At 36.9% G+C, this 17,571-nt stretch overlaps 1 protein-coding gene across 1 annotated transcript in view; it reads left to right on the forward strand.

Annotated features, from left to right (window-relative positions):
• The window catches only part of LOC120528866, a 38,306-nt gene extending 21,051 nt beyond the window's left edge, over positions 1-17,255 (forward strand). Inside the window, exons 3-6 of the mRNA XM_039752944.1 lie at positions 2,205-2,340; positions 3,872-3,879; positions 11,768-12,193; positions 16,863-17,255. Coding sequence (XP_039608878.1) covers positions 2,205-2,340; positions 3,872-3,879; positions 11,768-12,193; positions 16,863-17,255 — 963 coding nt within the window. The remainder of the gene's footprint in view (positions 1-2,204; positions 2,341-3,871; positions 3,880-11,767; positions 12,194-16,862) is intronic.
• The last annotated feature ends 316 nt before the right edge of the window (positions 17,256-17,571 follow it).

A 17,571-nucleotide genomic window follows, 5' to 3' on the forward strand; every position in this document is an offset into this window, starting at 1 on the left:
TTGATGTTAAAAGTCTCTTGGGGATTAGTGCTGGGGCAACTGTTGTTTGTGATATATATACATTATATTTATAAAAATCCAAATAACAAGCTGGTTAAGTTTGCACATGATGCTAAACTAGGTATAATGCTGATAATGTAGAATCAGTCAAATCATTAGAGATGGAACTTTACAGAATATAGGGTCGTGGCAAACATAATGTAAATAAAATGTAATGTAACTAAATGTACAGTAATACAAATGCAAAACAGAAATGTTAGATTTGAATACTGTATTATAGGAGGTTCAACTCGAAAGTACACCTTATGAGCAGGATCTAGGATTCCAGACAGTATACAGAAGGGAAATAGGATGCTGGATTAGTTAGCCCAATGTGTGGAGTACTGCCTAAGGTGAAATCACTCTTTTAAGCTATATAATACACTAGAGAAGCTCCATGTGGAAAACTGTGTGCAGTTTTGGTCTCTATACTATAGGGTATGAGTCATGATAAAGACTGAACGAGCTGAACCCTTTGAAAATACTTAATATTAGGATTTGTATGGTGGATCCAAGCTTTTAGTTTAAAATGAGGTCAAGAAGAACATGGTGACACAGATGAAAATGTGTTACAGATACAGTAGATTTCATACAAACGTTAAAATGTTGTTCATACAGAAAGCTATAGGGTCATGTGATAAGTTAGTAGTGTGATAGAAGGTTGCACTCAGAGTGCCTTCAAAACTTGATTTAATATCATTTTGGAAAAAGTAGGAAAATAACATTGAAGAGGGTTGAATGGTCTATTATGAATAGATTTGTTCTAAAGTTTAACATTACACTCACCTAAAGGATTATTAGGAACACCATACTAATACGGTGATTGACTCCCTTTCGCCTTCAGAACTGCCTTAATTCTACGTGGCATTAATTCAACAAGGTGCTGAAAGCATTCTTTAGAAATGTTGGTCCATATTGATAGGATAGCATCTTGCAGTTGATGGAGATTTGTGGGATGCACATCCAGGGCACGAAGCTCCCGTTTCACCACATCCCAAAGATGCTCTATTGGGTTGAGATCTGGTGACTGTGGGGGCCATTTTAGTACAGTGAACTCATTGTCATGTTCAAGCAACCAATTTGAAATGATTCGAGCTTTGTGACATGGTGCATTATCCTGCTGGAAGTAGCCATCAGAGGATGGGTACATGGTGGTCATGAAGGGATGGACATGGTCAGAAACAATGCTCAGGTAGCCTGTGGCATTTAAACGATGCCCAATTAGCACTAAGGGGCCTAAAGTGTGCCAAGAAAACATCCCCCACACCATTACACCACCACCACCAGCCTGCACAGTGGTAACAAGGCATAATGGATCCATGTTCTCATTCTGTTTACGCCAAATTATGACTCTACCATTTGAATGTCTCAACAGAAATCGAGACTCATCAGACCAGGCAACATTTTTCCAGTCTTCAACTGTCCAATTTTGGTGAGCTTGTGCAAATTGTAGCCTCTTTTTCCTATTTGTAGTGGAGATGAGTGGTACCCGGTGGGGTCTTCTGCTGTTGTAGTCCATCCGCCTCAAGGTTGTGCGTGTTGTGGCTTCACAAATGATTTGCTGCATACCTCGGTTGTAACGAGTGGTTATTTCAGTCAAAGTTGCTCTTGAATCAGCTTGAATCAGTCGGCCCATTCTCCTCTGACCTCTAGCATCAACAAGGCATTTTCGCCCACAGGACTGCCGCATACTGGATGTTTTTCCCTTTTCACACCATTTTTTGTAAACCCTAGAAATGGTTGTGCGTGAAAATCCCAGTAACTGGGCAGATTGTGAAATACTCAGACCGGCCCATCTGGCACCAACAACCATGCCACGCTCAAAATTGCTTAAATCACCTTTCTTTCCCATTCTGACATTCAGTTTGGAGTTCAAGAGATTGTCTTGACCAGGACCACACCCCTAAATGCATTGAAACAACTGCCATGTGATTGGTTGATTTGATAATTGCATTAATGAGAAATTGAACAGGTGGTCCTAATAATCCTTTAGGTGAGTGTATATCTTACTGCTGCCTACATGTGTCTGTGTGTACTGTGTCTACATGTGTTTTCATTCAGATATGCCATTTTCCTTCTTGATCACAAATTTTGTCTGTGTTAAAGAAACACTCCACTCAAAAATTACAGTTTTTTAATATATTTTTACCCCATTTTCATTGTAGTATTTGGGCAGTGTGGTTGCAAAGCTGAAACTTAAAGGAATTGACAGAAAGTCACTACCAGGAGAGGAGCCTGTGGCTTCATTTGACTCTCCAGATACGGAGAGGATTGACAGACTGATAGCTCTTTCTCGATTCGGTGGGAAGTGGTGCATGGCCTTTCTAGGCTGATGGAGTGATTTGTTTGGTTAATTCCAATAACGAATGAGACTCCCTCCTGCTAAATAGTTACGTAACCCCCGAGTGGTCCGCATCCGACTTCTTAGCAGGACAAGTGGCTTTTAGCCACATGAGCAATAACAGGTCTGTGATGCCCTTAAATGTCCGGGGCTGCATGCATGCCACATAGAATGGATCAACGTGTGTCTACCTGGCAGAGATGTGTGGATAAGTCATTGAAGCCGATTTGTTATGGGTACCAGGGCTTTGCAATTGTTCCCCATGAATGACAAATGCCCATAAGCTCACATTGATTAAGGCCTTGCCCTTTGTACACACCACCCATCACTACTACTGATTGATGGTTTAGTGAGCTTCTCGGATTGACCCAACCTTGGTTTCTCATGGCCTCTGGTGGACTGCCAAGAAGACGATTGAACTTGAATATCTAGAGGAAGTACAAGTCATAACAAGACTTCTGTAGGTGAACCTGTGGAAGGATCATTACCAAGGAGGGCTGGGGCAAGGGGATGGACGGGGCATCAGCCGATGGCACTCTCCCTTCCCCGTAGAATTTCCATGTCCAACCCCTGGTCCTTCCGGGAAAGAGGGACCTCCCCATGGCTTGGCCAGATACATTGCCTGGAGGAGCCTGGGTGACAGGCACTACCTTCCCGGGAACTTGCTTGGGACTTCTAATTTTAAACTATTTTTCTGTTTGAATAACCTAATATTTTGCAACACAGTAGCGGATTGGGCAAAGAAATAAATACATAATAAGGCATTCAAGGGACAGAATCTTGCAATGATTACAACCTCTTAGCCATGGGATCCAGCATTTGCTGCATCTGGACACAAGGAGAGCATGCATCACTTAGTTGACAACTCAGACAAGGCGGATGGGCAAGAAGGTCGACCTAAGGATCACGGTTGATGAACAAAACATAAAAACTCAGAATATACCTGGAAACAGGCTGTTAACTAGCCAAATATCTCGTCGTCTACTTAGTTCATATGGAAAAAGACATGCAGGTTATAATTATTTCAGAACTCACAACCGTAGACCTACTTTTGCACACCCCTGTATATGTGTAATTTTTCGACAGTATATTAACTTTCCACTAAGAGAGAATTACTTTTACTTAAGAACAGGCCCTCTAATATTTTATTTGTATTTACAGTTAAAATTGCTAGCCTGACCACAGATTTATTAATTTCTAGAGACCAATATTGAAGAAATGCACATTTAAAATTAGGTAAGGAAAGAAAATTGGTAAAGAAATAGACATCCTAAGATTTGATTAAAAATTGTCAAGAAATACACATTGCTAGCATTGCAACTTTTTAAACAGTTTTTCTTCAAATGTAGAAAACATCAAGCTTACAGTGAACATGGAACATAGAATATACTGCTGCCCACATATGCTGGCATCAACCTACTTAAACAGCTTCTTGTGTGTTACAGGAGTTCAATTGGATTAATTGGAAAACCTAAGTTTTGATTTTTACAGAATCAAAGGTAAGTTATGAATTATCTTTTAGGAACATGCGATTGGGCACACAGTATATTGCATGTCTTATATACAATGTAAGTGGAAATATGTTATCACAATACACCTTGGGAAATGTTTCATTATATTTCAGATATAACCTTTAAAATATATATTTAAAATATATGTGCAATATTTCACATTATATTTTAAGATATGTTCACATATATTTCAAGTATATTGCAATATTTTTTGTTTTGTTAGGTTACATTTAGTGAAGATGAGTCCTGAGTGACAACAGGAAGAGGTGTTCTAAGCATACCATAATGGAACAAGACCCAGAACATGCCAACTGTATGATACAATCCTGTGCATGGATGGAATGACAATAAAGCCACTTCTCTTGACTTGATAAGTCAGTACAGCCTGTCATGTTGCATTATGAACCACATCCTAAAAAAGCACAATGAAGCTTTGCATAGCCTTTTTTTACCACCCTCAAAACATGAAAGTTGCTAGATTTTTCAAATTTGGTGAAACATACAACACTTTCTTATTAAGCAGTTACTGTAAACCCTTCTTAAGGTTCTGACTGACTGACTTCCTCCCACAAAGTTGTAATTCTAGGGAAACCAGGCTAGCTGACTACAAAAGCCATTTTTGTACTCATAGTTCCTAAGCCCCCATAGTGAAGCTATAAAAATAATTAAATAGTTTTGCTTTACTTAAAAAATTAAATATCAGGATATAATAAAAGTTGATTTTACACCAGTAGGATCACTTGTTGAATCCAATGCAGTAGAACCTCTGGTCACGAATGTTTCCGAACATGTACAAATCTTGTTAAGATAAAAAATTCACCAAAATTTTTCATCTGTTCACGACCACACATTCTGGTGGCCAACAAAAACACTGGCAGCCAGTTTCTTTGCCATTCTCCGTTTCCCATTTTCTTTTGTTTGTGTATACAGGGCCTAACAAAGCAGCTGATGTTGCAAAAGAAGTTACAATGTTAACCAAGCAGAGGCCTCAGTTGCTGGAAGAGGTGGAAAAACTGTTGCTAGTGTGGTTGAACGAAAAGCAACTTGCAGGGGATAGTGCAAGCGAGGTGATCATATGTGAGAAAGTCAGGAAGATTCATGGCGATTTGCTGAAAAATAATCCATCTTCAAGTGGCGAAGGTGAGGAATTTAAAGCAAGTTGAGGATGGTTTGAAAAGTTTCTCAAGAGAATAGCATTTATTTTTTTTTTCCTTGTGCTTAAAACTCTTAAAAAAAAGGGTTTACAGCGAGCGGTTCACAAGAGTCTAGCGTGAACTCTTACAATGTTAGTCTTCTCTGTTGTTCAAGATTTTCTCAGTGTTATTCAATGTTTTTACATTTAGTTTACTATTACACTGTGCATTCTATGGTATAATTAACTGTTTTTGTGCTTAAAAAAACTTTAATATTTATTTAATTTATATTTACATACAGTTTGTACAGTCTGGAACAAATTAATTGTATTTGCATACAATTTTATGGGGAAATTACGTTCGGGTTGCGTCCAGAGTTTTGGAACGTATTACGGTCATGACCAGAGGTAGCACTGTATATGCAGCCATCTAACTAAGGTGTGCAGACAGCACTATCCTTAACCATAAATGTGTACAAATCACATTCTTTTGATTTATATTTGTGCAGGTTTTCAGATTCCTAAATTATTTTAAACTGCTTTAGGGGGCCCAGATAAGAACTGGCATCCCATCCAGTATTGCTTACTTCCTTATGTCTCTAAGGCTAAGGTTGGCTCTGACTCTTTAAATGAAAACTAAGACATACAAAATAGAAGGATGAAAGACTGGTAATCTTAGACAAAAAAAGAAAGGTGCTGGCACATTTCCCATTGATGTTTTTTTGCCTCAGATGTTCTTATAGGTTTTAATTTCCATTTTGCAGTAAATGAAACAGCATACCCATGTCTAATTTCGAAACTCAAATATGACACAGTAAAATGGCCACTCTTCACTCCTTAGGCACACCTCAGCTGATTTGATGCCTGAAGGTAAGGCACTTGTCTTTCAAATGTATGCTGCTTTACCTTGCTCTACTTGCTAAGACTCAGCAGTTATGCTTACCTATATCATGAATAGAAATAAATTTGTATTGTAACTGTATGCTCATTTTCATTGTACATTACATTGTCTTGTGATGGAGCTCCTGAGAATTATGCTTTTTAACATTAAGTCTGATAGATACTTGGGTGGTGATATACATGCTCTTGTACAGCTCCCGAGAGGCATTAGTTCAAATTCAACCTCAGTTGATATCTTTGCACTATCTGCTTCAGTTTTCTCCAAGTTTTCTAGTTTTTGGAAGTGCACTTTAGGTTACTGTCTAGATTTGAGTGAGTGGTATAACTTAGCATATGCATTTGTGTTTGTGTGTGTGTATCCTATGATGGAATGGCATCCAGTCCAGGGCTTGTTCCTGTGTTGTACCTGATGATACTGGGATAGGTTCCAGCTGCCTGTGTAATTGAAAAATATTTTCAGAAAGTTGATGGTTTTATACCTATCTAAAATGAAGGGTTAGAATATCTAGGTAAAACTATTACTGTAACATGGCAGGATAGAGTTAAATATTTCATTTTGAATCTACAATCCCAACAAGAGAAATCCCTGACCTTGGGCTTCATGCATAACGCCATGCGTCGAATTTGCACTATAACATGATGTAAGCACAAAAGCCGAAATGTGCTTATGCACAGAAAAATCCAGATGCAGGAATCTGTGCTTTCGCCAACTCCGCGTTCTTCCTCTACATAAATCCTGGTCAGCATGAAAAGTAACGCTCATGCACACACGTGCTGTCCCGCCAGAAATCCTCCCAGAATTACGCATCTTTGAATATGCAAATCAATATAAATCACCCTTAAGCTCAGCGTTCTGTGAAAAGACAATAGGAAAAGCACAGGGGAAAATATAAGAATTTCAGCGAATACCAAGTGGAGGCAAAGGAAAAACATACTATTTGTTCAAATAAACCGTGGTATAATCAACAAAAGGAAGTTGATCGAGTGACATAGCGTGATGGAGAAACTCGAAAGCTCAAGTTCACAAAGTCGCACAGTGCCGGAAATAAAAAAGAAGTCACATATCAAAGTTGCCGTGAAAAGGCGAGTTGTAGCCCACCGTCATATGAAAGCTTATTAGGGTACAGACAAAAAAATAGGCACACAGTGGGGAAAAAGCTCGAAATGTCAACTTCAATCTCGGAATTTCCACTTTAATCACGTAGTTTATTTTGTCATTAAAGTAGAACATCATAAACTTCATCTTAAAATCATTTAATTTACTAGTTTCTCAAATCCCATTGTAACTAAAGTAGCATGTTAAATGCTTTGTTTTGTATTGGATCTTCCATGTGCTCTATGTCTGTGAATCACTATGTGCTTCCATTCTTTCTCTTTCTCTGACAGGGCACAGAATCCATTACATTTGTGATATTACAGCTCCCTGAATAATTAAAATACTGAGATGTATACGTGATATAATTTTCATGATGATTGGAATGAAAGCATGTTATTAAACATGAGAACACGATGGCGCAGTGATGGTTCATGCCTCACACAAGATGCTGCGGCACCATGTGCAACCTTCAATGAAGTAATTTATTGTAGCAGTACTGTCTCTTTCAAATGTACTAACCTTCAATTCCTGTCGTTACTTTTCTTTCCCCAAATACCTAATCGCCACACAATCAGCTCTGTAATAGACATTAAGCCATCTGTAAGTTTAAAACTACGATTCTTCAAAATTTTTAAGGAACATTGAAATATCTTCATAGTACTTTTAATTATTCTATCCGTCTATCCTTCCAGTGTTGCGCCAGCCTCAGTAAATATACAGCGCAAGGCAGGAACAATACGTGAACTTGCTAGCGCTGAGGCACTGTGTCCTCACATGTTTAATTATTAACAATACAGATTATTTAAATGAAGTTAAAATTTTATCTGTATAATATAATCAACATATTTTGCTGTATTTCATCTTAAAAATGATATCGTCATCATATGTAAATACGCACTTTATAAAGTGGCGCAGGTTGTGTAATATTATAACTGTAGTGCAAGTTTAATGTGGGGTGATTGTACTTATAAGTACAAACAGTTCTACAAGGAACAATTGATTGAGTGCGTTTATAGTTCTTGGGATTAAACTGTTTCTGAACCGCAAGGTCCGTACAGGAAAGGCTTTAAAACGTTTTGCCGTGGCTGAGGTAGCGTGTGCCTGATGCTGTACACCGATAATTCTCTTTCCGATCAGCTGCTGCTGTGATTCTCACTCAGATAAAGTGATATAAATACTCCGAGTTGTGCAGTGAGAGTAATATGGAAAAAGATGATCCGTTGTGGCAACTCCTAACGGAAGGAGCTGAAAGAAGAAGAAAAATAATAAGAAGAGGAAGGTGCAGTGAGAGTAACAACGCTAAAGCAGTTATGGTATTTGGAATACTATGGCTATTCCCTGGACCATTATATTGTTACAGGTTAATTACAATCAAATGCATTACACTAATAAACAATATGCGGTTAATTTCAGTCTATTTATAAAGCCCCGTCAGGAAAAGAAAGAATAACCACACAGAAACAGTAGCACTGCTTTGACGCTGGGTGCCGCCAGTCTGAAAAACCGAGCGGAGAACTCTCAGTTTGAACGTGGAAACATTCTTACGCAACATTTCTGTGCGTATGCACCATTTATACATGAGGCCCATTGTCACCGATAAATCTAATCACTCATAAAAGCCAGGTTTGTGGTAAGAGATGGGATTTTCTCTAAGGTTTGATTGAGATTTACATGATCCATGTCACCATTTGTAAATCTAAAGCATTTTAGTAGGCCTATGTGTATGAACCAAAGGCATAGAGAGAAAGTCATGCTGAAGAAGGCCAGTGCCTGACCATGGGGGAAATATAAGACAGTGTTACACAGAAAACATTACAAAAATTAAAAACATTTAATATATATATATATTTTTAGAAAATATATTAATACCATTATGAATGCATTTTAAAATATGTTACAATATACTTAAAGAATAAATATACTACAAGAATTATACTATAAATCAGGTAACTTTTTACATTTTTTGAATTCTGAAATATATTTAACAAAAATATAAAAATATTTTTCTCAATATATGTTTAAAACTAGGAATATCATAGATAGATATTTGTCTTCTTTTTGCATATTAATTGGGTGGCGCAGTGGTAGCGCCGCTGCCTCACAGTAAGGAGACTCCCTGTGTGGAGTTTGCATGTTCTCCCCATGTCTGCGTGGGTTTCCTCACACAGTCCAAAGACAAGCAGGTTACGTGCATTAGCGATCCTAAATTGCCCCTGGTGTGTGTGCGTGTGTGTCCTGCGGTGGCTTGGCACCCTGCCCGGGATTTGTTCCTGCCTTGCGCCCTGTGTTGGATGGGATTGGCTCCAGCAGACCCCTGTGACCCTGTGTTAGGATATAGCAGGTTGGAAGATGACTGACTGACTGTATATTAACTTTCCACTTATAGAAAATTTGTTTACTAACAGATACCCTAAAATTAAAGATATGTCTGGAAACTAATATTGAAGAGATATCTTGTACATGTAACAAATTGCTAACTTTTTAAACAGTTTTCCTTGAAATGTCACTAAACATAATGCTTTCAGTACTCATGTTTCAGAATCATATCAAATACCTCACATCCTACTAGTTCAGACATCAATAAACTGGATTCATTGGGAAGCAGGGCCGCTGTTTGAATGCTTATGCTGCTGGTGCCACTAGCATCGCAATCAGAGAATGGCATTGATGTTTTCAACAGTGTGATTGAAGAGCGGGGTGCGTCTCACCATTAGCATTTCTAGCAGCATGATCAGCAGTCTGCATCACAGTTTTTGGGGGGCAGAAATATCTGGATGGCTTAGCCACCCCTACATACAGCCTTGAGGGGAAACGTGTTTATTATTTTCCAGGTAAAAACAAAAGTCAAACATGATCACAGAACATAGAACTGAACACATTATACTGAATGTCTTATATTCAGAGCATTTACAAACACATTTGTTACAATATATTAAGGGAGATACCTGTTTTTTACATTTTAACTATTATATTAAAAATATATGTTTGAACTATATATTTGAAGTACATACATTATATTTTACATTATATTGCAAGATATGTATGGATATTTTTTTGGCCGAATTGCAAGGAAAGGAGAGAAATGGCAGGTCGTGAATGTCTTACTGTTATACATTAAGAGCAGCAGATAATTTTTTTTAAGGCAACACACAAGGACTGGTCAAATTTCACAGACCTGGCAATAAAGTTAAGCATGTTCGTTAAAGTTACTTTGCTCATTAATTCTTGGTTTTGTTCTCAATAGACGGTCAGGGCTTTACTAGAGATAACAAAAACTTTTGTGTGAGTGGCTTCTATTCATATACTAAATGACAGTCTTCACTTATAAATGGACACAAGTGATGGCATAGTAGGGTGGAAAAATTACACAACCAATATAATGACTTCAGCAAATCTTTCATAATCCAGGAAAGGTTCTGTCACTCTTAGCTACAGGTATGTCTGCACTGCCTTCATTATGTGCTTATATCAATTCCTTCCCTACTGAAAACATCTCTAAAACCAGAGGTCACTGATTTAGATCCTTTAATGGGTTAACTCCATGTAAACTAGTTTGCTTACACTGGTGCTTTGATATAAGTACTGTATAAAACATGGTACAGTAAACAGTCAGTTGCATTGTACAATGACAATCTTACTCTGTGTATTCTTCTGGCAATGAGTGTACACAAATTAAACACAGGACAATGTAATTAATGTGCTAACAGTCAAAAACCAATAAGAACAAAAAAAAGAAAAACTAATTTCCACAATAAATATAGAAGTGCAATGGAAGTGTACCATATATAGTACAAATATTATGAGTACTATTTGAACATATAAATCTGAAAGTGAGGTTGAAAAATTTGATCCAATAACAACCTGTAATACAGATCCATAATTCAAAAGGTGAATAAATTAGGTTGTGGTGGGATGGCACCCTGCCTGGGGTTTGTTTCCTGCCTTGCGCCATGTGTTGGCTGGGATTGGCTCCAGCAGACCCACGTGACACTGTAGTTAGGATATAGCAGAATGGATAATGGACGGAAGGATGGATGGAATAGATTAAGTAAATCTGGAACAATATGCATGGAAATTCAGATACTGTGAGAGGAAGAGGTAAATGATGGGAATCATTCATCAAATTGCTGTTCCATCATTCTATAGCATCTGCCTAAAATTAGAATTCAGTTTATTTTTAGATTGTGCTCTTCATGAATGTGGGACCAAATCTCTGGGGCGAGTTCTCCCTTAAAACGCAAACAAAAAACAACATAATAAATACACATAAAGCCACAGATTTGTTTAAGGAGACAGAAAAAAAGTACTTTTAATCTGATTGACAAAAATGGATCACAGCAACATCTATCCATTAATTAATTGTTGAACTATGATCAGTTGGTAACAAAAAGAGGAAATCAAAAACTCAAGTCAGAGGCATCCCCAGATAAAAGCAAATGCTGCCGGCTCCACAGTCAGTTATAACAGTCAAAGTGAGACGCAGTCAGAGTCCTGCCTCTCCGACTGGCTCTCCATTCCCACCTGGGCATTATACAGTAAAGTCTGTGATGGGATGTCCTTTGATTCATTGATTTCAAGTCTTCCAGCATTATGGGTGTGTTTGCCAAGGGCAGTAATACAGCTTGGAAAAATATTTAAACACCCATAAAATCATATGGCATGGCTAGAGACAGAATATTAACAGTTTAATGATGTGTAAATATACTCCCTCGCCTTTTACCTTTCTTTGCTCTTATTTCATTTTTCAGATTACATTCCTTCACATTTTTCTCCAGAGTTTAACTGAACCTGAGGAGAACAATGTCTATGTGATGTTCCATGGAACAGCAAGGCAAAATGCACAACTCATCAAAAGGAATGGTTTCCAACCTTCTCAAGATGGCATGCTGGGAAAGGGAGTCTATGTTAGCCGTGACATTCAGAAGGCCAGCAAATATCCAATACAAGTTGATCCAACTCAACGGGTTGTCCTCAAGCTCAATGTGAATGTGGGAAAAGTTGTAAAGATTGACAGGCAGGGGCATCCACTGCAGAAGTCATGGCACTCCTATGGGTACGATACAGCCTGGGTGCCACCTAACTGTGGAATGGTGCTCAAAGGCTTAGAAGAAGATTGCATCTGGGATCCAAGTAGAATTCGAGTTATAGAAGTCATGGCTCCATCTTCAGTGCCTGTTTCCTATTATAGTGAGTGGCATGCCAATTATCTGTTTCAGAAAGTTGTGCAGGACCAAGCCATATGGAGAGGGTTGATCAGGCACATTGACTTAACAAAGAAGTGTGAAGAGGGGAAAGAAGAAGAACAAGTAGTTGATGTTAAAAGTCTTTTGAGGATCAGTGCTGGGGCCACTGCATTTTCTGATATATACAAATTATATTTATAAAAATATAAATAACGAGCTGGTTAAGTATGCACATGATGCTAAAATAGCTGTAATGCAGGTAAATCTAGAATTAGCGAAACCATTATAAAGGGAACAGGACAGAATTCAGGCTTTCGGTAAACATGAGGTAAATAAAAGTTAATTTAACTAAATGTACAGTAATGTACTTATAAAACAAAAATGTTAGATTCAAATATACTGTACTATAGAATATTCAGCTCAAAAATACACCTCAGACCCCCGTGACCCTGTAGTTAGGATTCAGCGGGTTGGAAAATGAATGGATGGAAAATACACCTTACCAGAAGAAAGTAGAAGCCCAAACAGTGTACAGAAGTCAAATAGGATGTTGGATTATTTAGTCCAGTGTGCAGAGTACAAGTACAAGAGTAATACACAAGTGAAGCTCAATGCGGAACACTGCGTGTAGTTTTGGTCTTGATGCTGTAAAGTATGAGTTATGACAAAATATTGAAAGAGCTGAACCCTTTGAAATACTTAAAATTAAGAAGGGAGTTAGTATGATGGATCCAAGCTTTTAAAAACACATTGACACAGATAAAAACATGTTACAGATACTGAAGATTTCAACAAATGTTAAAATGCTGCTCTTCATACACAGAACTATAGACATGGGATAAAAGTGATAGAATGGTCTGTACGGTAATTGATAGATTTGTTCTAATGTTCAGCATTATTTCTTACTGTTGCTAATAAGAAGTTATTATAAGAGCTGTCTCCTTCATTCTGCATGAAATACCATTTTTGTCAAAATGAAACAGATAAAATAATAAATTGGAAATGAATAATCACATGAAAAAGTACAGAGATATATTTAAACTAGCTGTGTTACCCACCTTCACCGAGGCAATTTTCTAGGTCACCTCAGTTATAGTGCCGTTGTTTTTTTTTTAACTTCTGCTAATGTTTTTAGTTCATTTGAGCTGCTGACTGTTCAATGTACTACATACAGTCCTTGGCGGTACTGCTGTGAAACATATTGCATTGAATTCCATATTAAAGCAGTATTCAGTTTGGTTAGAAAAGTGATTTAAAGTTGATTCATTCAAAGCTAAACTCTGCTAAAAATTTTTAATCTCCATTAGGATCAAAGTCTCAAATTACCAGTGTCAACGCAAAGTGGTTAATAAAAGAAAAGCAGCATTTTCTACCTTTGATGAACGCGATGTTTGTCAATTTTCATATTTAAACATTGTGAACACTGATGAAATCGTCCTGGAGCAGCAGAGTGGCTGATAGGAATTGTAGTCCCCACTTAGACATTTGCACAAGGTGACAGAAAAGATGAAGGTGGTGATGGTAGGGTAATATATTTTGTATAGTTTTCTTACTGGATGATGTGTACAAAACTTTCCACGGTCATAGCCTGCTGCCTGCCAAGGATTTGCTGAACACGTCATCTTTGCACTATAAATATAGATAAGTATTAGAATTGTGAAATAAATGCATCATTAAGCAAAAATTAGCTACCTTTTATAAAATAAAATGTCTTCATTTCATTTTGGTTTAACAACGTGGCCATCTTGCATTTAATTATTGATGATTTGAAAAAAAAAAATAGCTTTATAATGCCGTTTTATATTTCTCAAAGCAACTATTTCAGACAGCACATTTGAAAATAGCTCTTTTAAAGCTAGCGCTATTTATTTCAGCATGCATCTGTTCATGATGGTTTTCTCACGTGTCAATCAAGACCAAAGAGCTGAACATTTTCCTGTTAGTTATTTTTTATTGATCAGTTTTACCAAATATCTTCTTACTTTAAAACTGCCCCAAATATTGATGCAGTAACAGCTGCGATAGGCAGTTTTTTGCACAAAAATATATAGAAATAAATGAACATATTGTAATTGTACTCAACAATGGAGATATTTATTAAATGATAGCAACTGTACATTAATATTAAATGATGGTAGACTGTACATGAAAAGCCTTAATGACCTAGTTACACTGGTTAAGATCTATGGAAAATGCCTCATTAAAAAACAAACAAGCACTAAACACAAGACGCTTCTATTCTGGTGCTCTTCCCCCTCTGTTGTACTTCAAGGCTGCTTTCCTGATGTACGAAGTTAAACAATAATTTTCTCCATGCCATGAGTTTATACTGTGCCACTTTAAATGCATGCTGCTTTATACCTTTATATATTCCTAATTTCACTGGAATATAAAAAAACAATAATTACTAGAAATAACTTTGCATTGTAACTGCATTCTCATTTTTATTCTATATTATCTTGTAATGAAGTTGGCTGAGGATTATGCTTTTTAACATTATGTCTGATAGACTGGTGGATGTTGACACAAATGCTGCCTAACAGCTCCAGTGGTATAAGTTCAAATTCTACCTCAGTATATGTCTTTGCCCTGTTTGCCCATTGTATTTGCTTTAGTTTTCCCCTTATTTTCTAGTTTCTGGAAGTGAACTTCAGGTTACTATTCAGATATGAGCAGGTGGTATACCTGAACATTTGTATCTCTATGAGTGTGTGTATATCCTATGATGGAATGGCATCTTGTACAGGTTTTTTTTTCCTGTTTTGTACATGATGTTACTGGGATAGTGTCCTGATGCTTGTGTAATGGAATAACATGTTTAGACTGTCGATGGTTGTAAACCTATTTAATACAAAGAATTAGTTATCTTGGTAAAACTGATAATGTAGCATGGCCAGGTAGAAGCATGTATTTCATTTTTTAAGCTATAGCGCCAACAAGAGAAATCTCTGACATTTACCTAATTACTGATACGCCTAATCACTAATTAAGGCCAGGGTTCTGGTGAGATGAAAGATGGGGACTTATCTAAGGTCTGATTGAGATTTTCATGGTAATCCGTTTGAAAGTCTAAAGTGTTTTGGTATTTGCATGCGCTAAAGGCAGAGAAAGAGAGAAAGGTATGCTCAAGAAGGCCAGTGCTTGTCCATGGGTGAAACATAAGACAGTGTTAGACAGAAAATGTTGCAAAAATGAAATACATTTCAAATATATTTTAATTTTTTTATATAATATAATTTAATATATTGCTACCACTATGAATATATTTCAAAATATGTTACAATATACTTCAAGGATAAATATGCTAAAGTTTTTGTAAAAATATAAATTATTGCCGTTTTTGTTTTTTGCAATAATACTAAAATATATTTCTCAATATAAAGTATTTTTATTTTATTATATTACAACAAACTAAATATACTGTATATTCTACTCTTAAAATATACTATACAATACATTTTGTAGTATTTAGATATTTTAATATATTTTACTATTTGTCTTTTTTGTATATTAAATTTCCACTACTAGAAAATTAGTTTAGTATCAGATACCCTAATATTGTAGATTTATCTGGAAGCTAATATTGAAGAGAAATATATATAACAAACTGCTAACTTCTTAAACAGTTTTCTTTGAAATGTCAATAAATATCAAGTTTCAGTAATCCAGTTTCAGAATTAAATCAAAAACCTCACATACTACATGTTCTGACATCAATATGTTGGATTCTTTGGGAAGCTGGACCGCTGTTTGAACGCTTAGAAAATAATAAATACAGCAGTGCAATGGAAGCATACAGTATATAGTGCAAATATTATTAGTACTAGTGAGGTTGAAACATTTGATCCAATAACAACCTATTATACAGATATCATAATTTAAAGGTGAATAGATTAAGCAAATTACTGACTGGACGAATGTGCATGGAAATTCAGATATTGTGAGAGGAAGAGGTAAATGATGGGAATCATTCACCAAATTGCTGTTCCATCGTTTTGCAAGCCATGATTTCACACTTCTATAGCATCTGACTAATGGTAGAAGGTTAAAATTTAATTTAGTTTATTTTTAGATTGTGCTCTTCATGAGAGTGGGAGCAAAGTGCTGGGGCAAGTTCTCTGTTAAAACGCAAATACAAGCTTTACATAATGAGTACACATAAAGCCACAGATTTGTTTAAGCGGACAGAAAATAAAGTAGTTTGAAACTGATTGACAATAATTGTTGAACTATGACCAGTTGGTAACAAAAAGACGCATCCCCAGATAAAAGCAAATGATGCCGGTTGCACAGTCAGTCATAACAGTCAAAGTGAGACACAGTCAGAGTTCTGCATGGCTGACTGGCTCTCCACCACCACCTGGGCATTATACAGTCTGTGAGCGGATTTCCTTTGATCCATTGATTTTAAGTCTTCCAGCATCATGGGTGTCTTTTCCAAAGACAGAAATACGGCTTGGCAAAAAGCATCCATAAATCAAATCATGTGGCATGGCTAGAGACAGAACATTGATAGTCTCAGTATGTGTAAATATCCTCCCTCACCATTTACCTTTCTTTGCTCTTATTTCTTTTTCCAGATTACACTCCTTCACACTTTAAAACCACTGACTTTTGGGCAGAGTTTGATTTAGATGTTTACATTCCTACAAATCTCCAGAGTTTAACTGAACCTGAGGACCACAAAGTCCATGTGATGTTCCATGGAACAACAAGGGATAATGCAGACCTCATCAGAAAGAATGGCTTCCGACCTTCTCAAGATCACATGCTGGAAACGGGAGTGTATGTTAGCCGTGACATTCAGAAGGCCAGCAGATATCCAATACAAGTTGATCCAAGTCAATGGGTTGTCCTCAAGCTCAATGTGAATGTGGGAAAAGTTGTAAAGATTGACAGGCAGGGGCATCCACTGCAGAAGTCATGGCACTCCTATGGGTATGATACAGCCTGGATGCCACCTAACTGTGGAATGGTGCCCAGTGGTTTAGAAGAACATTGCATCTGGGATCCAAGTAGAATCCAAGTTATAGAAGTCATGGCTCCACTTTAAGTTAATTAGCTAATCCATATTCATTAAGTTAAGTATCTGTCTTTAGCTACTGAGAGAATTTTATATGTAGAGCATTACTGACAGATTGTTATTTCTGAAATAAAGAGATATTTTACTTTACTGTTGTCTGTTTCTTATTGTTGTGAGTGGCATGCCAATTATCTGTTTCAGAAAGTTGTTGTTTCATTTGAAGAAGTGAAGTGGTGTGTGGTGTGTCTTCTCTCTAGACCACTCATTTCTGTTATTAATCCATGAGGTTCATCAGACAGTTGTTACACTGAAAATGTCAAACACATTTACATGTTGACTGAGTTTG

The sequence above is a fragment of the Polypterus senegalus genome, chromosome 4, assembly GCF_016835505.1.
Source record: "Polypterus senegalus isolate Bchr_013 chromosome 4, ASM1683550v1, whole genome shotgun sequence".
NCBI lineage: Eukaryota > Metazoa > Chordata > Cladistia > Polypteriformes > Polypteridae > Polypterus > Polypterus senegalus.